The sequence below is a fragment of the Prionailurus bengalensis genome, chromosome D3 (genome assembly GCF_016509475.1).
Source record: "Prionailurus bengalensis isolate Pbe53 chromosome D3, Fcat_Pben_1.1_paternal_pri, whole genome shotgun sequence".
Lineage (NCBI taxonomy): Eukaryota > Metazoa > Chordata > Mammalia > Carnivora > Felidae > Prionailurus > Prionailurus bengalensis.
In genome coordinates, this window is record NC_057356.1 from 21708819 (window position 1) to 21736262 (window position 27444).

A 27444-nucleotide genomic window follows, 5' to 3' on the forward strand; every position below is an offset into this window, starting at 1 on the left:
GCAAAATTGGCAACAATCCGTACACACACATTATTGGTAATAACAAAAAAGTGGAACCCTAATTAACCGACAATGGAGGTCATGATCAAAATCTTGATACATGCTCTCTAAAGACCATTATGTTGATAGTGCAGCAACACAGAGAAGCTCTTGTGACCAAGTTATCAAACAAAACTGAACACTATGGTCACAAGTACATGACAACATGTAGGTATGTGAACAAGATACAGGTAAGTATTTTCCCTCAAAATTTTCTTTTAATATTTTTACAAAGAATTTTAAAAAATGTAAAATACTTTTTCTGATTACAAAAGTATATATGCTTGTTATAAGAAACTTATACATTAGAAGAATAGTGGACATAGAAAGTCAGAGGTCTCTTCATTCACCACTTCAAGGCCATGCTCTCTCCAATAAACACTGTTACCAGTTTGGTGTATTATCCTCAGCTTTCCCCCCATAACATGTTCTACACTACATCGTCTTTCATATGAAAAGACTCAGTAAAGGGGCACCTAGGTGGCTCAGTCGGTTAAGCATATGACTTTGGCTCAGGTCATGATCTCATGGCTTGTGAGTTCAAGCCCTACGTCAGGCTCTGTGCTGACAGCTCAGAGCCTGGAGCCTGCTTCGGATTCTGTGTCTCCCTCCCTCTTCCCCTCCCTTGCTTGTGCTCTGTCTCTCTCTCTCTCTCTCTAAAAAATAAATAAACCTTAAAAAAAAAAAAAGATTCAGTAAGAATTACAACACTGTGAATAAGCAACCCATTTTTTACCTTGACCAAGGTTGCACAGCTTGTAAAAGGGGTAGAGTTTAGACTGGAAACTAGGTCAATATGATCTGAAAACCCATGCTCTTAATTATTGTGCACATCTTACAAAAATTTTCTCTCCTCCCCCACATCCCTGGGTAGATCCTTAGAACAAATGATTAAAAAATAATAAGAAAATTTACTGGGTCAACTGCTCTCCACAAAGAGCTCACTGGCCTTCATTTGTGAGTCTTTTGCAAGTTATGAAAGTGGCTGTTCCTTATCCCACACCGAGCAGCCTGGCATCCAGCTCCAAACTTCTTGCTGGGTGGCACTACCTATAAAACCTAACAGCAGATAAACTAAGAGAACAAATCTACAGAGAAGAAAAACAACCAGTTTTCCATCTCCTCAGTATAGAAATGCCTCCTATTCAGACCCAGCATGGTTGAGTCTGAGGGCTCCTGGGACCGAGGCTGCCTTACCCAGAAAAGTGCAACTGTTTAATCAGGAACTACCACTTCATTGAGTGCAATCCCGAGGACTGACCTTCTGGGCTCCCTTTTAGCAACATCTATACAATCCCCTAAGTCCTTACATTTGGTGGGTATATGTTCTTGGGGCAAAGTAGACAAAAAGCATCACTGGTGGCTGTGGGTGCTTGTATATGCTGGAGGTGTGCACCACAGTAATTAAGGCCAGGGCCTCTGGCTTCCTGAGGTTAGGAGCCAAAGTTCTGCTGAGAAACAGAGCCTGGAAAGGTTAAGGTGATATTACATGGTAGTCAAGGGGTAGCGCTAGGTCAGTATGTCCAACAACCTATGATCCTAATTCTTTTGGAGAAATGAAAAACTCTTGTGAGGACCAAATTATCAGACAAAACTGAACACTATGGTCACAAGTATGCTCAGGACAATATGCTGGTAGGTGGACAAGATATAGATAAGTATTTTCCCTCAAAATTTTTCTTTTAATATTTTAATTTAGAGAAATAAAAATATACTTTTTTGGGGTTCTGGTAGCATGGATAAGTATTTTGCTTTTAAAATTTCTTTAGGGGTGCCTGGGTGGCTCAGTCCGTTAAGCATCCGACTTCAGGCTCAGGTCATGATCCCACCGTTCAGGAGTTCGAGCCCCGGGTCAGGCTCTGTGCTGACACTCAGAGCCTGGAACCTGCTTCGGATTCTGTGTATCCCTCTCTTTCTGCCCCTCCTCAGCTGCACTCTCTCTCTCTCAAAAATAAACATTTTTTAAAAATTAAAAAAAATAACATTTAATATTTTAACTGAAAATTTTACCACTACATCAGATTTAAATGAGCAAATTTTTTGAGCTAGTGATTCTTCTATGAATTTGTCCTGGTAAAATAACCACAAACCTGTTAAAAAATGTATCTATAAGTTCATCAGAGTATTTTTAAAATAAAAAAAAGAAAACAATTCAATGTTCAACAAAGGATCAAATAATGTTAAGTTCATACAACTAAATACTAAACAGCCTTTAAATAAAATATTACTGACATGGAAAATCTCAAGATACATTGTTAAAAGTCTCCCCCTCTGATATAAACTCCATAAGTTTATCTCTGCTATGTTCACTGATCTATCACCAATGCCTAGAATAATGCCCAGCATAGAAAAGGCACTCAGAATGAATGAAATTTTAAAAAGAGTTACAGGAGCAAAATACTGTAAAAAAAATAATAAAATATATGTATACATAATATATCTATAAATACATGCACATAAAGAGATTTACAAAATTTATAGAACAATAGAAAATAGACCAAAATATTTCCAGCAGTTTTTTCTGGATGGTGTGATTTTAAGTGATTTTTTTCTTCTCTTTCTCCTTTATGTATTTTACAATTTTTCCTTTACTTTTATAATCAAGGAGAAAAAGTGTAGGGCCAAGATGGAAACTTCTAAAGCCATGAACTCATTTCTAGAGGCTTCTCCTAGAATGTTCCTCACCCCTCTGTTCTCTGGCTCTGGCCTCTGTCCTTGAGGACGGGGAGGGGTCTTCTCTCTGAAACAGAAACATTGTAAAATAAATATTATAAAATGTTTACAGCTGTTCCTTGAGTGGAGTGGGAGCTCTTCACCAACAGGGTAAGGTCCACTGTGCCTAGCATACGAATTTATGCCAAATTAAACCAAATCCTAACCTTCGTTCTACTTGCAATGGTTTTTTCAACCGTATAGAAAGCCAGGGAGAAAATTCACGTATAAGATGTTCACCATATTGCACTATAGCCTACTCCTCTCACAGAGAGCCTGGCTCAGACTGGTTATGAACGCTAGCCAGACACCCTCTCTGAACCTGTGTAACATAGGGGTCATGGATACTAAAAATCCCAAATCCAAACCGAAACAGAGCTGAGATTCAGGGTCTCTCTGATCTAGCCCTGTTAACTTCAGCTTTACCTCCCATTATTCCTTGGTAAGTACTCTGCACTATGCTTTTTGCTTCTGGGTTTAGTCCCTACCATCATTCATCCCCAAAATACTAGACAAAGGGTTCGCTACCCATTAGGCACTAGGCAGGATATGACCAATACTAAGCCTGTGACAAACCCTACTCTTAAGGTGCTTATGGTTTAAATGGGGGTACACCGATCACAATACAGCATGAGAAGGGACTTCTTGAATAGAGGTATCAACTACCTAGGGTGGAAGCATGGATGAGAGCAACTAATGTGGGGAAGAAGGGTCACTTCAAGGAGGGGGTAACTTCAGGCCTGCTCATTAAAGACAGATAGAAATTACTTGAGGGGGAGGGTGTTGAGCAGGCCCAGGGAGGGCAGAAGAGGCAAAGGGAAAACAAATACAAAAGCTCATGAATGTGAAAGGGTAAGTTCCTTTAAGAGAGGTCCAGTATGTCTAGGTACAGGGTATGCTGGGGTGAGGTGGGTTAAGAGAAGGTAAGAGATACCGCTGGGGAGCTTCGGGGTGTGTGAGTGCATACATGTGTGTGCATGCATGCACCAGACTGAGACCAGCTCTCAGAACTTGTGTCTGTAGGAAGATCCACACACACTTCAAACTCTGCAAAGCTTTCCAGACCTCCTGTCTCCTCCTCCCTCTATGCTTTATGTATCACTATTGCAACCCCCTCCTTGCAAACTCTCCTGCTGGACACCCTGCTTCCAAAGCTGCTATTTCACAGCACTCTGCACACTTACAATTGTAATACCTTGTGTGCTGCCTAGCACACTGCCTGCCCACTGGCAGATGCTCAGTGTATTACAGACCAGTGAGTGGCAACTTGGGCTTCCTCCCTTCCTGACAGACTGCCATCTGGATCCTAAGTGCCTCAAAACTGAGGGTAAGTACTTAATAAAGGGTGGGGCAAGAAGGTGCTGAATGGAAGAGAATTCCTGTCCAAAGTAAGGAGTGGGTGTAAGAGGCCTCACCTGGGGTCCTGCTGCCCAGTGCTGCCCCTGCCATAGAGGGGGATGACCTTATCTCGGCTGATGCCAGCTTTGCAAACTGGACACACCTGTCTGTTAGGTCTGGTCTCCAACCACTGCAATCAGGAAAGAAAAATGCATGAATGGCGCAAGAAGCCCACCTCAGAGCAGTCAGGGTCAGAACAATATGGACCAGAGGCCTCAAACTGGAAACACCAGCACCAGCAGGGAACACTTCAAGGAGCCCAACTCCTGATTCCTACTCCTGGCACTCAATAAATATCTACCAGTGGTGAAATCAAAATTGCTTTTAAACACCATCATAAATTAAACAGGCTTCCTCATGCATCATGATCTCTAGTGGCTCCCAGCAATATAGCAGGAAGGAACTGCAAGCCTGGAGCTGTGTCAAGGAGTCTGACTGACCCAGCTGGTATAACGAGCTTTAAAATCTCTGCATTCCTCAGTAGACCAACTGTAAAAAATAAATTTTTCTCTCTGTGATTTCTCATTTTTACAGCATTTCCTCAACAACTTTGTATCCCAGGCATCAACATCTGAACATAAGTTGGCCATTTTCTGGTGATTTACTATGTGCCAAAAGACAGACTTTGCTTATTATCTAAATTTGTTGTTTTTTAATTTCATTGATTTTTGCACTCAACTACTTCTTTCAATACTAAAAACACTAGAATTCTATTTTGGGTTTCCCAGGCTCTTTCACTAGTTGTAAAGCATTTTGCTTAACCTTCTCTAAAACAAATAAAATGATAAGAACATATTATCTGTAGTGTCTTCGTAGACATTAAATAATTTAATACATATATATTTTCTCAGAATTTATCTTAGAACATAAATTGTATCTTTAGATCCAATGATATAAAGTTTATTATATAAATGTGAATCTAAGATTTTGGGGCCAAGGAGAAAGCATTTAGTGATTTTATATCCCACTTCCTTTATCTTACTGTTGAAAGCTTCAAAACTTATGTGTTATGTGCTCTTTATAAATTTACAGAAGACATGTTCTACCAGGTTCCTCTGGAGTCAGAATGCACAGCTCCGAACATAGTGGGAATCCCTCTCTTGTTTCCTCCGCTCCTTCCTCCTACCTGAATTCTGAGGCTCTAGAGGTCTGGAACTTCTGTCCTCCAGTGTTCCCAAGCCACCTACTACTATGGGGTTCTGCCAACAACCATGGGGACAGTCAGCACACAGTAATCATCCATAGCCAGTTGTAAATGCCAGGCCCTGCTCTGCCTCACCGAGCATGTGGCTGGGTCTTGGTGAATACTTACTAACTGGTTTTCATAATCATCTGAAGCTAGGAAAACAGATTTTCTCCCCTCTCACAAAAGCTCTCTGTTGAGACCAAAAAAATTTCCCTCTTTTTAACATTTTCATAGTTGATATGTAGGAAATACTTTTTGTAGAGGCCAAATCTCAAAAATAAACACCTAACATACTATCAAATCCAACCCAATCTACAGATGGAAAATTGTGAATCAGAGAGGTGGTGGCCTGCCAAGGCCACAAAGGCCATCAGTACAGTCAGGACCATCCCAGGTACTCCACTGACCCCTTCATCAGTAGGCAGATGTATAAAGAGGGTTGGGGGTAAAGCAAGCAAATGAACCCACAAACAGGGGAGATTGCACCTTCTGACGGTAGTCTCCTGAGACTAGGGGTGTCTTGTGCAACCATAGCTGATGAAAGACAAAGTAAAATGAAATGCATCTTACCTGATGTAAACATGGCCAACTGCCAGAGTCCCCAGGGCACCAGTCATCAAGGAGAAAGAGAATGGGGGTAAAGAGAGAAAAATGCTTTCATTAGCAGAGACACTGAGGGTGGGAGGAGTTTAAAACTGGTTCCACACAAGGTGGAACTGTGGAGTACTGCAATCCCACCGAGTGTCTGTGGGGAATCACTAGTATCAGAAATTAGAAAAGATTGGGCTAAAATCACAGGAAAAATGAGGCAATACAGACAAGACCCAGTCTCTACCCTTGGGATCCTACTTGTGAAGGACCTCCAGGTCCCAGACCATCCCAGACTCAGCTTCTTTACAAGTCAACCTTTGAGAGGTTGTGGCATCTGAAGGAATCCAATAAAAGCTAAAGACCCTTTGTACAGAAAAAAATTCATGGAGGCATTCTCATATATACATGCATACCTAAGTCTCACAATGTGTGACTCTAAATCTGGTTTAACAAAATCCTCAGGCTGTCCTCAACCCTGAGTGCTCTGCTGGCAGGAGGTAGCTTATAAATTCAAATCTACTATAAAAACATCTTTAAGTAATAAAAAGCATGGGGATGCTGCTTGGCAGAAAGGGCTACCTTCAGCTTATATGAGCTGCACTACAATGAATTGCTGCCCAGTCTCTCATTTTTCAAATGAGGAAACCAAACTCAGAAACATGAAATGACTTACCTACGGCACCAGGACTAAAAAGTAAGCCTACTGACTATTCTATCACCCAGCACTAGGTGCAAAACAAGACATTTACAGAATTGAAGGAAAAGTTACTCTAACTCCAGATTTTTCACTTTTTCTCTCTTGATTCATTCATCCAACTAAAAATATCCACTGCACACCTATGAGCCAGGAAAGTGGAAAATGTGGACATGGTTTCTGTCCCTCATAAAACATGACTCCTCTAGCCGAGTAAAATTTGGACTCAGAGGATAATTCCTTTCCCAGTTCCTGAACCAGTTTAGCCTCACAATCCAGATATGCAATCTCACTGGATATAACAGACACATCTGACATCTGACTCCCACATTAACCTTGCAGTACCATTCCAAACTGAGCCTAAGGCACCTCAAATCATGGCAGATCTCCCCTAGCAACTTCCCTTAAAGGCTGTGGGGGAGAAGTGAAAGTAACTTTCCTTTAGGGGAAAGTTCAGAATTATAACAAAGATGGTGATCACTTCCATTTATTAAGCAACTATTGTGTGCCAGGCTGTGGCTGACAAGCTTTTCATTTATTAATATTACTGGAGGGTCATATTAACCTATGACAAAGTATAATTATCTCTTCATTGCACAGATGAGAAAACTGAAGTACAGAGAGGCTGGTAGATTTGCTCAGGGAAAAACCACTCTAATTGGAAGCATCTGTTTCATTTTAGAGTCTGTGTTCTTTCCAATGGTACCTTCATTTAGTTCTTAATTATGACACTCATTTCAAGTCCTGGTTATATGATTCCCCAGAGAATATCCAATTTCTAGGAGACAATAGTTTCTGCATAAAACTTAATGATTAGGGCAAGAGCTACCAGAACAAAATCTGCCCCATTCTATTTATTCACCAATAAATTTATCTTTGTCACTGCTGCCAACTTAAACTCCCTTAAATACTGCTTAAACGTCCCTTTCTTCACACCACTTCCCTGCTCAAAAATATCCCACAGCTTTATGTCCTCAATCAAATCTGGGTTTGATAATCTGGCCCAACCCTCCCTTAACCACTCTTGTTTCCTAACACTTCCCAGCCTCCCATCCAGGGTGCTATTTGAGGTATACAGCAGCCTCGGGGTCTCAAGGTCTCATATCTAAGAGTGCATATGTCCATCCCTAGAAAACACCTGCATTGGAGGGCACATATTCTTTGCCTTATCTGTCATTCTTACCCCTCCAGTTACTCCAATTCACTCTTCCAGGTCAAGTTCAAAATCAAGAGAGAAGAATAAAATCTCAATATTTACCCAGAATCTCAGAGCCAGGAGGGGGTTCTATAACGATGGAGGCCAGAATGAAACTAACCCTGCCACTTCATTTTGATACATGTAAAATATAGCAACAATTATTAGGATCATCTATTAGGATCAACACTAATACATAGTATTTACTGTGTGCCTCATGTTCTTCTAAGCTTTTTATGTATTTAGAGTCATTTGATGCTCACAAACAACCCTGTAAAATGAGACAAGAGTGTGTGTAAGCATCTTGCCCAAGGTCATCCAGTAGGAAAGTAGCAGAGTCAGGATTCAGAACAAGGAAGTCTGATTCTACTGTCCTTGCTCATAACCACTGTACATACTGCTTCTTTGCTCAGCACAGCAAGTGGCACATAGTAACTGCTCACTAACTGGTGAGTGTTTTCATTTCAGAGGTGGGGGTACAGAGTCCAGAGTTGGGACATGATTTGCCCAAGGCCACTCAGCTCATCAGCAACAGAACTGGCATAAGAACCCAGGCCTCCTGCTTCTTGGGCCTGATTGTATCAGGAGATCCAAAGTGGGTGGGAAACCCTTGTTCCAAAGCTGCCCAGGGCCACAGGCTTTCAAAACTTAGCAGTGTGTCTTCTGGGGTGGTGACAGGGATACTGACCAGAAGAGGTGGCCACACAGGCTGATGACGGCGTCCTTGGCTGTGTCCAGGCAGATGTTGCACTCGAAGGTGCTGTCCTGCCCTCCACTCTCACCAGCACCATTGCTGCTACCACTGGGCCCCCCTGCACTGGAGTTCTCAGGGGATGCAGAGGCCGAGGGCCCCTTGCTTGCCATCTTTGGCTGTCAGAAACGGAGTGAAGATTCTCCCCAGGAAAATCCTGAAAGACAGAGAGTCCTTGATTGCCCATTTCTACAGCCCACTCTCCCTAGATTCCATAGCAATACCTCCATTGTTTCTCAGTTCTGAAGTTCAGATTATGACTGGACCCCTAAACAGACTTCGCAGAGGCTACAGAGGATGACACTCATGGGGCACCACCCAGAGAACAATGACTCAGATACTTCATGAACATGGACTAGAATGTACCACACAAATACACAGCATCCTCCTTCCAGATGGTTCTCCAGAGGAACTGACAACCTTTCCCACATGACCCTACATTCTCCCAGGATAACCAATCCAGGTAACAAATATGTGCTCGATAAAACTGAATGTGCACAGGCTGTCCTTTAACTTTAGACAGCAACTATATTGGCGGGTGAATCGGGTTAGGCCAGAAAAGTTGTGACTGGTATATGCCAGAATATAAGTGTAACTGTGAAAGGTTAGGAAGCTAAGAAGAACCAGAAAGGCCATTCAGCCCAATGTCTTTGAAAATCTTTTGCATTCTGCCTTCTATCGGGTTAAAATACTATCTACTTTGGGGTGCCTGGGTGGCTCAGTCGGTTAAGCGTCCGACTTGGGCTCAGGTCATGATCTCGTGGTTTGTGGGTTCGAGCCCTGTGTTGGGCTCTGTGCTGACAGCTCAGAGCCTGGAGCCTGCTTCAGATTCTGTGTCTCCTCCCTTCTCTGCCCCTCCCATGCTCATGCTGTCTCTCTCTGTCCAAATAAACGTTTAAAAAGAATTTTTTTAAAATACTACTACTTTATTTGGTCTAAATCTATCAACTCTTTAGACTCAATACATTAAAAATTTTTTTTTTAATGTTTATTTATTTTTGAGACAGAGAGAGACAGAGCATGAATGGGAGGGTCAGAGAGAGAGAGGGAGACACAGAATCTGAAACAGGCTCCAGGCTCCGAGCTGTCAGCACAGAGCCCGATGCGGGGCTCGAACCCATGGACTGCGAGATCATGACCTGGGCTGAAGTCGGACGCTCAACTGACTGAGCCACCCAGGCGCCCCTAGACTCAATACCTTTAAAGAAGAGATTTGTGTCACTGCTGTACATGGAAAACCAGTATTAGTTACCATAAGTGAAAGATAACTACAAACATAATGATAGAAAAGCTGTTTATCCGCATACTGAGATCATCTGGCACATACAATGTGTTGGGCAAACTTGATCTGGTCCAATCTCTTTAGGAAACTGCACCCCAAGACCTGTCCTCTAACTGATGAATATGGAGCTAAGACCGGGACTCATGACACCCAGTCTGTATTCAAACCATTGTACCACCATAGATTAAGCTGGCCAACAAATGCTAGGAGAAAGACACTATTGTTCAACACTGCCTCCAAATAAAAGAACCTGCCAGAAGCTGAACACAAAGAAGGACAAAACCAACACCAACCATACCCAGAAATTCTGGGTATAGATTAAGAATCTGTCAAGAGCCTGGTCCAGCCACCCTCACCACCCTAGAAATTCTAAGTAGCAGATGCTAGCTGGTAATCATAGCCAGAAAACCAGCAGCTTGGATGCTGACTTCAGTTGAGCCTCCAGCTTGCTAGGTGTTTTGGGAACCTCCCTTCTCCTCTGTGGCCAGTTTTTTCATCTGTAAACTGAGGCACTGGACTACATTGTCTCCTAGTTGTTTCCTTCCAGCTCTAAGACTGCCATCCCAGGTCATCTCATCCACTCTCTCCAAAGCAGGCAGCCCCACCACAAGTCTGGGACTCACCACTGGAGTACCAGAAGACTGTTCTGATTCCAGCTTCCAAAGTTCAAAGAGATGTAAAGACCAAAAAGCCAGTCTTCTCAGACCAAGAAGCCTTCCTACACACCACCAACTTAGAACTCCGGACTCACAAGCACCCTCCTCACGACAGCAGCTCAGTGACTTGAGCAGGGAGAGGAAACCAGCTCACCACCACTTTTTCACATAGTTACATCATTTTACATAATGTCCCAGAAGGGCAGCTGGCTGCTGGCAGCACCAGTGCCTCACTGGCCTCAGCTCCAAGTCCTTCCCCCTGACCCAGTGCTTCTTTCTCTCCATATACAAGTGTTCTCTCCTTCTTAGGATGGAGCGTGCTTCTGAGGGCCATGTTATGGCCTTCACATGTCGTTCCAGCTCAAGTACCTGACAGGTGTGAGTTTCTTTAAAATATATTTACCTTTTAAAATTAAGAACTGTGTATACAGAAGTAGAAAGACCATCATAAAGTCAGGTTCACTGATCAATCTTAATGATAGTCTCCTGCTGTGATGCAATAGGAAGTACATATCACCAACAACAAAGCACTCTTAATACATAGACTCTAATCATATCTCTAAAATAAATTACCCACTTACAGAAAATATGGGGCATAGATGCATGTGTTTAACAACTCCAGGAGGATGCAATCAGCAAATCCAGAATGTGGGACCTTTCATAGGGCAAATAATCCAAGTTCTCCAAAAAATAAATAGCATAAGTGGGGCGTGGAATTCTAGATTGAAACTTGAGACATATCTGCCACTGGAACTGTGTGGATCTCACTGGAACCAGGTTCAAACAAACCAACTGTAAAAAGACATTTGTGAGATGACTGTCAAAAATTAGATTTAGGCTGGATATTAGTGGTATTAAGGAATTATTATTAATTTTATTGAGTATGATAATGGTATTGCATAATTTAGAAAATATTCATCTGCTAGAAATCCACACTTAAGTATTTATGATGGAATGATATTTGGGATTGGCTTTAAAATACTCCAGGAGGAGAAGTGAAAATGGAGAGAAAAGATGAACAGGGAAGGTGATGGTTGTTGGAGCTGGATGATGAATGGCGATTTATTCCATTAGCTTATTTTTGTGTCCTTATAAACTTCCATAATAAAAGGTATTTTTAGAAACATGTTAGATTGCAGAAGAGTATGTGCCTGAACTTATCTGGGTAAAAACAAAATACATAAATGAATACACACACACATACACACAAATATATGCAAAGAAAATGCCTAAAAGGCACAAACTAAACTATTGACAATTATTTCTCGGATCAGGGGCTGGGGAACTTTTGAGTTTCATATTCTTATTCTGATTTAATGTTTTATGACAAACAGGTATTACCTTTATAGTAACATTTAAAAAATTGGGGTTGCCTGGGTGGGTCAGTTGGTTAAATGTCTGACCACGGTTCATGGGTTCAAGCCCCATGTTGGGCTCTGTGCTGATAGCTCAGAGCCTGGAGCCTGCTTCAGATTGTGTCTCCCTCTCTCTTTCTCTGCCTCTCCCCCCGCTTCAAAAATAAACATTAAAAAAAAATTTTTTTAAAGAAATTGTAAAATGTATGTGTAATATTACATTTGTTACAATAATGATATTATTATAAAATGTCTTTTAAAGTGTGGAAAAACATACCAAACTGTTAATAGTGACTATCTGCATTGGTGGGAGCTTAGAGGTAGTGATTTATACTTTCTAAGTCCCCCACATTTACAAAACTGACATTTTTACATGTATTAATTTTGAAATGAGACAAAAGACCAACAGTACATTAAAAAAAAAAAAAAAAAAAAGAACACTTTCCAATCTTCTAGTTTCCTCCAATCCTGAAAAGTTCTGAGTTCCAAGTCCTGACTACACCACTCTGGGTAGATACCTTGAAGGCCACAATCTCTGTTTTCACCTGAAAAGTGAGGGTGTCATGCCTCCTACAAAGGGCTGTGAAGGTGACCCTATGAGATAACACAGTGACCCAGAGGGCCCAGCAAGGTAGGATGTTGCTACTGGGGAGATGTATATAGACACCTCTTACCCTGGTCCATTACCTCTCTGCTCCCTGAACCCAACAAGGCTCTGCATGGCTCCTATTCCTTAGGGATATAAGGCTTGAGGGGACAGTCAGGACCAAGGTAGGTGTTGGAGTGGGAATGGTCAGGAGACAGTTAACAGGACAGACAGCTCAGTGTGTAGGCAGTGGCAGGCCTGCAGCAGGTCAGGCATTGGGATACGGCTGCACATTCCAACTCCAAGCAGACTACATCACTCTCATGTTAATTCTTAGTAGACTGACCACATGGTCGCTACTCAGGCTCTAAAGCCTCCTCCTAGTAGGCACTCAAATATTTGCTGAGTGAGTGGGTGCAGGCATGTGTGATTGGTTTTGGTCAACTCCCAGGCCAGCTGCTCATAAACCTCTCTTTGCAATAAATACATCCTGGGCCCCAGAGTCACACACCTATTCCCAGAGACCTCTCCACACCTCCTTTCTACCCTCCTGTACAGGAACCTCACCATACCAAGGCGACATGGCAGAGATGAGCAGCCTTCCCTGGGGACTGTCCACTAAACACCTGCAGAACAACAGAATGTGGCCACAGCTTTATGGGCCCAGGAATGGGACAGTGGCTCAGAGGACAAAGGGTCCTGGTTGGCTCAGGAAGTGGACAGAGTAAAAGGAAGGCAGGTCCTTAGCATGTCTGAGCTGCCATCTTACTCAAACTTTCTTCTGGTCCCTATAGGAACCAAGAACTTCAACCTGACTACATAGCAACCTTGTTGTGGCTGGTTCTGTGCCCCTGTCCCTACTTTGACCATTCTTCACTCCTGATCTGAATCAGCTTTTCAAACATAGTCACATCTATTACCACTCTGCTGAGGTAATAGCTTTTACTATTTTACACTCCATTTCACAGATGAGGTCATCAGGCCAGGGAGGTTAGGGGACTTGCACAAGGCCAGGCCATCACACAGTGCCAAATTCAGACTTTCCAACACAACATCAGTGCTCTTTTCATTCTGACATGCTACCCTTTAATATGCAGCTTTACAAAATTAAATACCTGGTCTTTGTTTCGCTCAAATTCATTGTGCAATGCTGCAACTGTTCTTTGGAGTGTGAAGCAAACTCATCACTCATGCATTTATGCGTTCAATCCACAGATCTCCAATACCAACTACATTTGATGCTTGGGGCTACCAACTGTGTGTGTGGAGGGGGGTTACAAAGAAGAGCAAGGCCAAGTTGAGGCTCTGGAATCTAGAATAGGAGCTAACGAAGACAAATGGATAATTATAAGAATTCTTAATAAGGGGCTCCATCAAACTTGCCTGTTTTTCCTAAACAAGGCACCCTCCCAGAAATCTGGCTCCTAGACCTCCTCAGTGATTTAAGTAGGATTTGGATCTGGATAGTGCCCAAGAATCTGTTTTTCAAATAAGAATCTTATTTTCAAATAAGGGTCCCTACTTTCCACTCCAGGTGATTCTTTGATGAAGAGTTTGGAAACCCAGCTCTCTAAAGGGGAAGAACTCTACCAAAAGCACAAAGCAATATGGCACAGCACAGAGTTTGGGAGGGACAGTGATCACAGGGCCTGTCCTTCAGAATATACACCCACCCCAGCTATAGTCCACAGGCACTACGAAGGTCAGATAAATCTTTGGGTTGGAGGACAAGTCTGCTGAGATCTCAGACCAGCATGTGCTCCATCCAAGACAGAGCTGATCATTAAAGAAATAAATTCATACCTAGTTTTAAAAAACATTCCTAAAGTTGAGATGTCTAGAGTGGCACCATATGGTGCTGGAACTAAAGCAGATTTGCAATACGTGATGATCCCTTAGGAGTGCAGAACCTGGTAGCTGAAATTGATTGACCCAGCCTCACTCCTATTGCCTTCCCAGAGCTGGCCTGGCCTACCTCACAGGAACTGAGCAAGGGAGAGAATGGAAAAGTTGCATGTCCCTGCAGGAAACACTGGGGAACTCGACCTCATGAAGAAATCTCTTTGTAACATTCTTGTATTCAAGAATTCTCATGTTCTAGAGAACTGTAGGTATTCAAAATCTGCCTTCTCTACCCCCTTAAAACTCTAAGAGTTCCTGGACCAGGGTGTACCAAGGCATCTAAGAATGTTAATCCTAGTTATGAAGATTACAAATTTGGGTGATAAATAATTGGCATGATCCAAGTGGGTACCCAGCAGAGTTCTTGTTCCTGTGGGCACATGCTTGTTCATACAGAAGCTTTCTTCCAGGAACTGTAGCTTGCCTGAGCCTGTCTCTGCTGCTCATTAGGATGCTGTTGGACCACATGTAGGCAGAGGCGAGACATGCATTCTGAGAATGCCTATATCACAGTCACAGAAGTTTGGAGTGGGAAGAAATCTGAGTAAGCTGATTGGAACTTGGAACACATAGAAACCAGGCTCTAACATTTTAGAGTCTAAAATGGAGTTTAGGTAGGTCCCAGAGGCCTGGCCCTCAAATATAGGACCAAGGGCATGAATGGCCTTTAAAGTCTCAAAGGACAGAGGAAGTTGAAAAGACTGGCCTCTTTTCCTTGGGGATGCACTGGTTCTTTTCTATGGCACCCTTTAACCTCCCTATCTGTTCAACCAACCCCTCTCTTACCTTCAAAGATTTATTAAACAGCTTATTTGCCAAGCATTCAGGATACAGAGATAAAGGATTTATCTAGGGAGACACAGACAAATAAACCAACAAGGCAACCTTACCTTCAGCACAGCGCTTAGCTTACTATCAGCACAGCGCTGAGTGCTGATAAAAATATGTACAGAGTGCGTGACGGCAGGCAGGGCATGGTGGGGAGGACGAAACACACAGCACATAGGACAAGTGGACAATTTATTGTGCTGAGTTCAATGGCTGGAGCCCAGGGCACATATAGGAGTGGCAAGACAACAAGGGTTGGGACTGAGGCAGGAAGAAAGGCCTTGGAGTCCTTGTGCCCTTCATATCTAAATGGGGATTCTGGGGTCAGTTGTTCCTACTTCTTCAGATTTTCTTCTGCTATTTTTGAATCGAAAGGGTTTTTTGTTTTGTTTTGTTTTAAACTTCAATGCTTTTTCTTAAAGCTTATCAGGTTTCCTAAGAAAGGATGAAGCAAGATTTGGACAATCCCTGGCACAAGCTTTTAAGGGTCACCCAAGAGCTGCCTTTTGTCATCCTTTATGGTCTTAAAATGTTCTTAATTTTTTAAGGACTTAAAAACACACATGGCAGAGGAATTTGATGGCTTTGGGTTCAAATCTCAGCTCTGCCACTTACTCTGTAACTTTACATGTTATTTTCTCTCTGAGCCTTTGTTTTACTCATATATGTAAAAGGGGCTATTTCCTTCCTCATAGGATAGTTTATAAGGATTAAAGAGATGCAACAATAAGGGACTAGCACAGTGCCAACACAGTTAAGTGCTTAAGAAATGTTAATTTCCCCTCCCTGTAAGGTCTGACGGAGTACACTGAAGGTGTACTGCTTCTTTATATTCCCCACAGAGCTATGTAATCAGGTACTTGTTTAATTTGCTGAATGAATAAGTCACAACTTCCCTTTATGAATGATCATCATTCTTTGAAGGTATAGTAGGTGAAACATCAGAACCGTGTATGAGAAAATCCAGAATGTGACACACTTAGTTTGATCCAGGCAAAATCCGATTTTCCATGAAAGTATTAAAATTAGGAGTCATGTTATATATGTTATCACCATGAATAATATCAGCTAACACTCAGTGCCATTTACATGAATTACCTCATTTAATCTTTATACCCTGCCTTTGAGGTAAACACCACTATACCATTGTTAGCATCCCCTGGGATGTTAGATTAAAACTTAGATTAGTTAAATCATTTAATCATGGTCACAGAGCCAGTCAGAGGCAAAGCTTCCCAACTCCCAAGCCAATGTGCTTAACAGTACCTCAGTGATCTGTTCGTATGTCTGTCTCCTTGAGCCCAGACACAGCTTCCAGGTGCCTTACTCAGCACAGGGGCAGGCACCTCAAGGACACCTCGTAAATGTGTGTGGGTTGATGGACCTGATGGCAAGGAGTACTTAGAACTATACAGCTCAATATGACTCAGTTTAGCCAATTGAAGTTGTAGAAATCAGTATCCTAAAAGAACAAGATATTCTTGGGGCTCCAGATATTCTGGGTGGCTCAGTTGGTTGAGTGTCCAACTTGGGCTCAGGTCATGATCTCTTGGTTCATGAGTTTGAGCCCCGCATCATGCTCTCTGCTGTCAGCATGGAGCCCACTTCAGATTCTCTCTCTCTTTCTCTCTCTTTGTACCTCCCCTGCTCACATTCTCTCTCAAAAATAAAAAACATTAAAAAAAAAAAAAGACATTCTTCAGCAGTGTTTTTCAGAACTGGAAATGTTAACATAACTGTTTTAGACCTTTTTTTTTTTTTTTTAAGTTAAATATTGCCCAAACTCTTACTTAAAGAAATGAAAAAAAAAAAAAATCAGGAATTTGCACCAGAAAAAGGTTTGGGTTTTCCCAAATTGGTACCCACCTCTATTAGAGATAACTACTGACACAGAGGTTGAATTATTCACTGAACTTTCTATTTCTCACTCTAAGTCAGACACCTCCTAGAGCCACAAGCACAGTTCCTGACACAAAGTAAATGTCTGATAAATGCATATGAATGAATGATGAGGATCTGCCAATTTCAATTCAAACCAATATAATTGCATAAAATACTGTGTTAAAGCAAACATCTTCAGATTGGACAGATCTTAACTGAGGACTGTGGATTTCTAGGATAACACAGTGAAAGGAAGAATCTGGAGCCAGAGGACCTAGTCTGATGCTCAGCTCTGCCACTCACTAAGCCAGAGTCCTCACATGCAAATGGAATAATTGTATCTACCCTTCCTTTGTTATCAGAAAAAGTTTTCATTTTTTTTTTTTAAAGTTTGTTTATTTGAGAGGGAGAGAGTTCAAGTGGGGGAGGAACAGAGAGAGAGGAACAGAGTATCCAAAGGGTGCTCTGAACTGACAGCAGAGAGCTTGATGTGGGGCTCGAACTCATGAACTGCAAGGATCATGACCTGAGCCAAAGTCATACACTTAACCAACTGAGCTACCCAGGTGCCCCCAGAAAAGTTTTCAAAATGAGACTTTTGCTTTTGTTTTCATGCAGTCAGTAAATCCTTGTTAATATAGATTCTATAAAATTTCATTAATTCAGATTTTACCTGAGGTTGAGCTAAAGAGTGCTAAAATATTCTGAAAGTAGAATAAAAAGAAAATGAATGACAAGATTTAACTAATTAATGAGAAAACTTTTTTTTTTTAATAAAATTTATTTTGAGGGAGGGAGAGGGAGAGAGAGAGAAAGAGAATGTGAGCAGGGGAGGGGCAGAGACAGAGAGAGAGAGAGAGAGAGAGAGAGAGAGGGAGGGAGAATCTCAAACAGGATCTGCGTGCTAGCGCAGAGCCTGACATGGGGCTCGAACTCAAGAAACATGAAATCATGACCTGAGCCAAAGTCAAGAGTCAGACACTTAACCGACTGAGCCACCCAGATGCCCCAAGGAGAAAACTTTCTAAGAACTTAAAAACATCCAGCTCAGAGGCGCCTGGGTGGCTCAGTTGGTTGAGCGTCCGACTTCAGCTCAGGTCATGATCTCGCAGTTTGTGAGTTCGAGCCCCGCGTCGGGCTCTGCGCTGACAGCTCAGAGCCTGAAGCCTGCTTCAGTTTCTGTGTCCCCCTTTCTCTCTCTGCCCCTTCCCCGCTCATACTCTCTCTCTCAAAATGAACAAACGTTAAAAAAAATTAAAAAAAAATAATTTAAAAAAAACCCCAAAAACATCCAGCTCATACTTGACAAAGCAATAATCTCACTTCTCCATTCAAAGGGAGGTCCCAAGGAGGACCATCAGGAGAACATATATAAGATAAAACAACTATGGTTTAAGATAATAAAACCAAAATGACATCATTTTGAATAATATGTACGATTGACTTCTACAAATCAGATTTGTGTCCTGAGCCACCTGACATTAATTGTCAGAGCAGTTTGGGAAACATTTGGAGAATGGCCAAGAACTATGCTCAATGAAATACTGAGCAATATTGAGCAATTAAATATAAATCAAAGTCTGGTTCCTGTCCTCAAGAAGTCATAGTCTAGTGAGAATTTAACTGACATTAAAGAAAAAAAAAAGCATCTCACACTGAAAACCCCCTCTGCAGAGATGGCAGTAAGTATTATTATTTTTTTTTTTTCAACGTTTATTTATTTTTGGGACAGAGAGAGACAGAGCATGAACGGGGGAGGGGCAGAGAGAGAGGGAGACACAGAATCAGAAACAGGCTCCAGGCTCTGAGCCATCAGCCCAGAGCCTGACGCGGGGCTCGAACTCACGGACCGCGAGATCGTGACCTGGCCGAAGTCGGACGCTTAACCGACTGTGCCACCCAGGCGCCCCACAGAGATGGCAGTAAGTAAAGACAAGTAATTTTCCTGGGCTTTTACCCAGTATCCACTCCCATATTCAGAGAGCTGTCCATCTTTAAAAACTCCCTCCATGCCTATTCCACAAGGCACTTCTGAGGAGCAACTGAGAGCATGGATATTAAATAATCAGGTGCTATAGAGACTACCAGGGGAGTCAACCTGGTCCCAGGGTGGAATGGCCAGCCAGACTCCTAGGCCATTTCCACAGAAACAGGCATAGCCTACTGCTTCTGATTTCTGTGTGTCCTTAGGCCAGCTGGGGGACAAAGGAGCCACCATTCAGTTATGTCATGTTCCCACTGCTCAATGGAGATGGATTTATGACATCCTAGCTGATGTGAAGAGTAGAAAAGTAGGGTCCATGATAGCTATGTGGCAGTTCAGGCCACTTAAGCCAAAACCCACTTGGTAGCTTTTTACATGCTTTAAATACTACATTTCTGGCAGTGATTACTTGGTTAACACATCAATGGCACAAGCAAAGAAGAAAAAATAGACAGATTTCATGAAAATTTAAAAATTTTGTGCATCAAAAGACACTATCTAAACAGAGTAAAAAGGCAACTTACAGAATGGGAGAAAATATTTGCAAATCATATATCTGAGAAATCAGTATCCAGAATATATAGAAAATTCCTAAAACTCAACAATCCCTTTCAAAGAAGGACAAAGGACTTGAATAGACATTTCTCCAAAAATACACAAGTGACCAAAAACAACATGCAAAAATGCTTAACATCACTAACTAGAAAAATCCAAGGGGCACTTAGGTGGCTCAGTTGGTTGAGCGACCAACTCTCAATTTTGGTTCAGGTCACGAACCCAGGGTTATGGGATTGAGCCCTGCATCAGGCTCCATGCTTAGCCTGAAGTCTGCTTGGAATTCTCTCTCCTCCCTCTCTGCACCTCCCCCTCTCACACTCATGCGCATGCTCTCTCTCTCTCTCTCTCAAAAAACAAAAACGCTGGGGCGCCTGGGTGGCGCAGTCGGCTAAGCGTCCGACTTCAGCCAGGTCACGATCTCGCGGTCCGTGAGTTCGAGCCCTGCGTCGGGCTCTGGGCTGATGGCTCAGAGCCTGGAGCCTGTTTCTGATTCTGTGTCTCCCTCTCTCTGCCCCTCCCCCGTTCATGCTCTGTCTCTCTCTGTCCCAAAAATAAATAAACATTGAAAAAAAAATTAAAAAAAAAAAAAAGAAAAAGAAAAATCTAAATGAAAACTATGAAATACTACTCCATACCAATTAGGATAGCTACTATTAAAAAAAACAAAAACAAAACAAAAAATCCACCAAGCAGAAAATAACAAGTGTTGGTGAGGAGGTGGGAGAAATTGAAACCTTTGTGCACTTTAGGTTGGAAAGTATAATGGCACAGCTGCTATGGAAAACACTATGGCAGTTCCTCAAAAAGTTAACAATAGAATTACCATATGATCCAGGAATTATGCTTCTGGGTATATATATCCAAAAGAACTGAAAGCAGGGTCTTGAAGAGATATTTGTACACCCACGTTCCTATCTGCATTATTCCCAATAGCTAAAACATGAAAGCAACCCAAGTTTCCATCCACACATAAATAAATGGATAAACACAATGTGGTATATGCATACCATGGAGCATTATTCAGCCCTAAAAAGGAAGAAAATTCTGATACACACTACAACATGGATGAACCTTGAGCACATTATGCTAAGTGAAATAAACCAGTAGCAAAAAGACAAATACTGTAGTACTCCACTTATGTAAAAAATTTTTTAATTTTTTTTTGAGAGACAGAGAGAGACAGAGTGCAAGCGAGGGAGGGGTATAGAGAGAGGGAGACACAGAATCTGAAGCAGGATCCAGGCTCTGAGATATCAGCACAGAGCCAGACAAGGGGCTTGAACTCACGGAGTGTGAGATCATGACCTGAGCTGAAGTTGGATGCTTAACCGACTGAGCCACCCAGGTGCCCCTGTAGTACTCCACTTATATGAGGTACTTAGAGTAGTCAAAATCATGGAGACAGAAAGAATTGTGGTTGCCAGGCATAGGTGAGAAAAGGGACTGACAAGCTACTGCTTAATGGGTATAGAGTTCCAGTTTTGCAAAATGAAGAATTCTGGAGATGGATAATGGCTGCACCACAATATGAATGTACTTAATACCACTGAACTATACACTTAAAAATGGTTGAGATGATGAATTTTATGTTATCTGTATTTTACTACAATAAAAAAAACTGGAGGAGCGCCTGGGTGGCTCAGTCAGTTAAGCATCTGACTTCGGCTCAGGTCATTATCTTGTGGTTCGTGGGTTAGGTTCCCATGTTGGGTTCTGTGCTGACAGCTCAGACCCTGTAGCCTGCTTTGGATTCTGTGTCTCCCCATCTCTTTGCCCCTCCCCCACTCACACTCTGTCTCTCTCTCAATCTCTCAAAAATAAACATCAAAAAAAAGGTGGAAAGAAGATCCCTATATTTCCACAAAAGGTAATTTATTATATGATTCCCTTAACAGAAAATATCTACAATAGGGGTGCCTGGCTGGCTCAGTTGGTGGAGCATGACTTTTGATCTCAGGGTCGTGAATTCAAGCCCCATGATGGGTGTGGAGCCTACTTTAAAAAAATAAAATAAAAATGGGTGAATACTGTCTTTAAAAAAAAGAGAGAAAATATCTACAGAAGACAAATTCATAGAGACTAGAGTGGATTAGAAGTTACCAGGAACTAGGATGAGGGGCAAATGGAAGGTTATTGTTTAATGGGTATAGAGTTTCTGTTTGGGGTAATGATAAAGTTTTGGAAAGATAGTGATGATGGTTGCACAACATTGTGAATGTACTTAAATGCCACTGAATTGTACACTCAAAAATGGTTTTAAAATAGCAAATTCTGTGATGTATATTTTACCACAATAAAAGTTTTTTAAAAATAATCTGGGCTCTTTATTAGAAAGAAAACCATATTTCCACTCACTAAAAACATGCTGATTAATTGTTGTATATATCATTATCTATACAATAAGATTTACTGACTTATTAAATAAATGAATGGTTAAGTAAATGTATCAGAAGCAATGCTTACCGAAAAGGCTGGCAAAAGCATGGGGACATTAACATTACAATGCTAACAGGAAAAAGCAAGCTATAGAACTATGTGCAGTGAATGATTCTAACCACTAAAAATGTACACAGTGGAGGAGAAACAAGGAAATAAAGCAACTGTAACAAATGCTCTCTTCAGATAAGGAGCTAGAGATAATGGGGGGTGGGAAGAGAGGGAAGTTTCTCTGTAGTTTCCAAAATGTCTAAAATGAGTATATATTACTTTAACAATTAAACTTACTGTTTTGTGTCCCTCACCCAAAACAGTTTTAACCTAGAACTTCCTGATTGTTTCTAAAAACAAGTCCCGATGTTATTTGTCCTTTTTAAGGTACTGTGATACCAATTAATAAGGGAAATAGGGCTTACTAAAAAACAAAATGTGGAGAATTTATTTAGGTTGAAAGAAACCTCTGTATTTCATACAGTCCTAACTCCTTGTTAAATAACCCTCACTTCTTTGCATAATAGCTCCAACCTGAGGCTGGACACTGGACAAAGAAAAATTTAATGGTGGTCAGCAGACACCCCCCACCCCCTGCTAACACCTGCAAAGATACCTCTCTAGGACCTCCTGACACAACACTGCATAATTCACTGTACAAAGTACAAAAAGACTGGTTCGAAGAAGTATTAAATAGAACTTATTATCAACACATTATCAATGTAGCTGATTACCAAGTCTAATCTAATCAATACAATATTTCTTTTGACCTAGCTGGTCATGTCCTTTAATTTCTCTATTTTATCATCTGCCTAACTGCACTTGTCTCCACCACATTATTATTAAGAGTATGCATGGGGCATCTGGGTGGCTCAGTCGGTTAAGCCTCAGACTTCGGCTCAGGTCATGGTCTTGCGGTTCATGAGTTCAAGCCCCACATCCCCACTGGAGCTTGTTTTGGATTCTGAGTCTCCCTGTCTCTCTCTCTGCCCTCCCTCCCTTGCTCACACTCTGTCTCTCTCAAAAATGAACATAAAAAAAATTTTTTTTAAAGAGTATGTTTAATATCTCCAGAGATAATTTGTCTAGTACCTACTCCAGCGACTTGCTTCTCTAAGCTTTTCCCTAAGATCTTGTTTTCTACCCAACTTCACCAACCCACTTCTGTGGCCATTCTCTAACATTTGTCATTAACTGTTACTGGCCTTTTTTTTTTTTTTAAACGTTTATTCATTATTGAGAGACAGAGCAAGACAGAACATGAGTATGGGAGGGGCAGAGAGAGGAGGAGACACAGAATCTGAAGCAGGCTCCAGGCTCTGAGCAAGCAGTCAGCACAGAGCCTGATGTGGGGCTCGAACTCACACACGAGATCATGACCTGAGCCGAAGTCGGATGCTTAACCGACTGAGCCACCCAGGTGCCCCAACTATTACTGGACTTTTAAAACATGTATTTCAGGGGCACCTGGCTAGCTCAGTCGGTAGTGCATACAAGTCTTGATTTCTTGATTTCATAAGTTTAAGCCCCGTGTTGGGCATAGAGCCTACTTAATTAAAAACAACAACAAAACATGTATTTCAGTAGTTTCATCATCTGACCACCACTTTCTAAATTCCAGCAAATTTCCTCCTCCTACTATTCAGTTTGATAAAACTTCAAATAACTGGGATGGCCAGTTCATTAACTTTACCCCTTTTTTACTGTATATCAAGATTCTTCAAGTCCTTACTTCCCTTTTATCTCATTTAGATCTCATGGTCCATCCTTTTACCCATATGCATACCTCCATAATTTCCTTCCTCTCCCTTAGTTTTCCATCAAATAACTTACTTTAAAAAATGCAAACCTAAAATGTAAACCTAAAAAACAAACAAAAAAACCAAAAACCAAAAACCAAAAAACCAAAAAAAAAACCCCAAAAAAACCCAAAACAACAACAACAACAACAAAATGTAAACCACCTAAAATCATTGTTGCACTATATGCTAACTAACTTGGAAATGAATTACAGAAAAAAAATAAATAAAAATTAGAAATAAACTTTATTATCACAACCATTAAAAAAAATGTAAACCAGCAAAATAATGCCTTCCTACTTATTGATACATTAAAAAAACTGAATATGTCCACACAAGGAAGAAGGAGATTTGGTGCAAATCACTTTACCGTGAATTTATGACCTCAAAAGACCCCTTGCAATTTCCAGCAATCCTTCCATAGTTTCAGAGTCAATCTAACTTATCAGTCTGTGAGGGCTGTTTCATAACTTTTTACTCCTTCAATTACAAATGGCCCCTACCTTCTCTTCACCTTCACTAATGACCATCCTTATTATTTCACTGAAAAAAATAAAAACACAATCTGCCTTATCTTCCTACTTCCAAATAGGACAACCTGGCTGTCTGTAGGCTTATATTCTTTTTTCTCTCTTTATTACCATGCATGAACTATCTCTGCTCTTAACTAAGGCTAAAGTTTCCATCCATACCATGGATTACATTTCCTCTCACCTGTTCAAGATATTTGCTCCCCAGAATATGCTTTTTTTCCTTGCATCTTCAAAGTTTGGCCCTTGGCTAAATCTTTTCTTATTCCTAAATCAGTAAGAAAGATCTGTGCTATCTATACTGTAATGTCTCCCATTTAAATTTCTACATACTCTATTAAAATACTGTTAAATTGAGTGAATGACTAAATTAATGTTTTCCAGGAATATGCCTCTATTTGGTTCCTAATTGTGAGGATAACCATATCTCATTCCTCATCCCCCAGTTCTTCCACTCTCCTTTCACAGACCAACTAATCTCTGGAAAAAGAAACATATAGTTTCTAAACTTTCAGTCCTCTAATGCTAGGAAAGCTCCTAATATGGTATTAAGCCTGAAGTAAAGAAGGAATAGCGCATATTAGTCTTCTTGAACGGTCCTCTTTTAGTTGAATGTAAAGATTTTGCATTTTGGACTATATTTTTTTATTATGGACACAAATTCTACCAACAAATAAAATGCCTGAGGATAACATAGACAATCCTTGCTTGGCACAGTAGTGCACACAATAAAAATGCTGAATTTTTTATAGCTGAAGCTATAAAAAATGATCATAATAATAAATGGGAAAAAAATCACAATTGTCCATGAATTTAAAAATTTTTATCACATTAAAAACACTCTTACTATTGGTACACATGTACAGTGAGGTGAAAAAGTAAATTAATACTCATTTAGTTTACTGTAGCAAAATATTAGAAGCATTGAAAATTACAATTTTTTTCTTTGTAAAAACTTGTATTTTTGAAAATATTTTTAAAGTTTATTTATTTTCAAGTTTATTTATTTTGAAAGAGAGAGAGAGCAAATAGGGCAAGGGGCAGAGAGAGGAGAGAGAATCCCAAGCAGGCACCATACTGTGAGCACAGAGCTTGATGTGGGGCTCAATCCTACGTACCATGAGATCATGGCCTGAGCCAAAATCGATACTTAACTGACTGAGCCACCCAGGTGCCCCTATTTTATTCTGAGAGAGAGAGGGCATGCACACACATGGGAAGGACAGAAAGAGGGAGAGACAGAGAATCCCAAGCAGGCTCCACACTGTTAGCATGGAGCCCAATGTGGGGCTCGAACTCACAAAGTACGAGATCATGACCTGAGCCGAAATTAGAGTCGGACACTTAACTGAGCCACCCAGGTGCCCCATCTTGTAAAAACTTTTTCAAAATTATTGTTTTATTCTTAATTATATGTTTAAGATGATCTGGTTATATAGCCAAATGCTTTGGGGTCAAAAGAGGCATGGGTGCACTGGTAGCTCTGCCACCAATATCACAAGTCCAGGGTATCCCAAACTGCCACTGACTCCTCTACACCCTGTCTGTGACCAGACAACCATGAGAGTAGCTCCCAGGTGGCAGGATCTCCTAGTGGTCTTATCATATTTTGAATAATACTGTAGGACCTCTTTTACTTGACCATGGCCACCCCAGCTCTGCAAGATCAGCAGGAGTAGTTGGGGTTGAACAAGCTCTGAATGGTCAGCAGTTTCAAAGGAGCAATTACTCTGTGCTTCAGCATGTCCAAATCCAACTCCATTCAGATCAGGGCGTTATTGGCATTGCCTCAGAGTTTGCAGTTCAGCTCACTCTACGTTACTTCAAGGGGCTTCAAGGAATCTGCAAAGTCTTTGAATACTTACATGCAAAATTGTGCATGGTGACAAATTACGCAATTACAAAATGGGCAAAGGATCTGAAAAGACATTTCACTAAAGAAGATACACAGATGGCCAATATGCACATGAAAAGATGTTCAATATCATCAGTCATTAGAAAAATGAAAATAAAAACTTCAACGAGATGCTACTTCACAACCACTAGGGTGGATATAACAACAACAACAACAACAACAACAACAACAACAAAGGACAAGAAAATTGTTGAAGAGGATGTGGAGAAAATGGAACCCTCACATATTGCTAATGAGAATATAAAATGGTGCAGCTGCTATGGAAAACAGTTTGGCAGTTTCTCAAAAAGTTAAACATAGAGTTGCCATATGATCCAGCAATTCCACTCCCAGGTATACACATCTAGGAGAACTGAAATTATGTTCAAATGAAAATTTGTACATGAATGTGCAGCGTTGGTCATAATAACCAAAAGGAAGAAACAACCTAAATGTTAATTAATTGATGAATGGATAAACAAAATGTGGCATAACCATACAACAAAATATTATTCATTAATAAAAAGTAAAGAAGTACTGATATAAAACACAACATGGATGAACCTTATGAAAACATTATGCTTAATCAAAGAAGCCAGACACAAAAGGCCACATATTGTAAAAAGGTCACATACTGTGTGAATCTATACTGATGGTTGCCAGGGGTGGGAAGAGGGGAGAATAAGGAGTGATTGTTACATGTACAGGTTTTCTTTTGGGAGACATGAAAACGCTCTGGGTTTAAAATAGTTGTGATGGTTGCACAACCTTGTGAACATACTAAAAACTACTGAACTCTTTAAAATGATGAATTTTATGATAAATTTTATTTATGCCTCAGTAGGTTAAACGTCTGACTCTTGATTTCAGCTCAGGTCATGGTCTCACAGTTGTGAGATCCAGCCCTGTGTTGGGTTCTGCACTATCAGTACAGAGTCTGCCTGGGATTCTCTCTCCCTCTCTCTGCTCCTCCCCCACCCACTCTCACATGCACATTCTCTCTCTCTCTCTCTCTCTCTCTCTCAAAATAAATAAATAAACACTTAAAATGGTGGATTTTATAATGTATTAATTCTGTTTCAGAGTTAATTGAAAGACATTCTACAAAATAATTGGCCAGTCCTCTTCAAAAGTTTATCGTCATGAAAGACAAAAAAAGACTGAGGAACTGTCTCAGATTGTTAGGTATTAAGAAG

The 27444-nt window shown here is 41.0% G+C and overlaps 1 protein-coding gene across 1 annotated transcript in view; it reads right to left on the minus strand.

Annotated features, from left to right (window-relative positions):
- The window catches only part of RNF185 (ring finger protein 185), a 36989-nt gene that overhangs the window by 4912 nt on the left and 4633 nt on the right, over positions 1–27444 (minus strand). The window contains exons 2-5 of the mRNA XM_043559227.1: positions 8504–8723; positions 5906–5924; positions 4167–4279; positions 2725–2779 (exon numbers count right to left, since the gene is read on the minus strand). Of these exons, the coding sequence (XP_043415162.1) occupies positions 2725–2779; positions 4167–4279; positions 5906–5924; positions 8504–8679 (363 nt within the window). The 5' untranslated portion in view covers positions 8680–8723. The remainder of the gene's footprint in view (positions 1–2724; positions 2780–4166; positions 4280–5905; positions 5925–8503; positions 8724–27444) is intronic.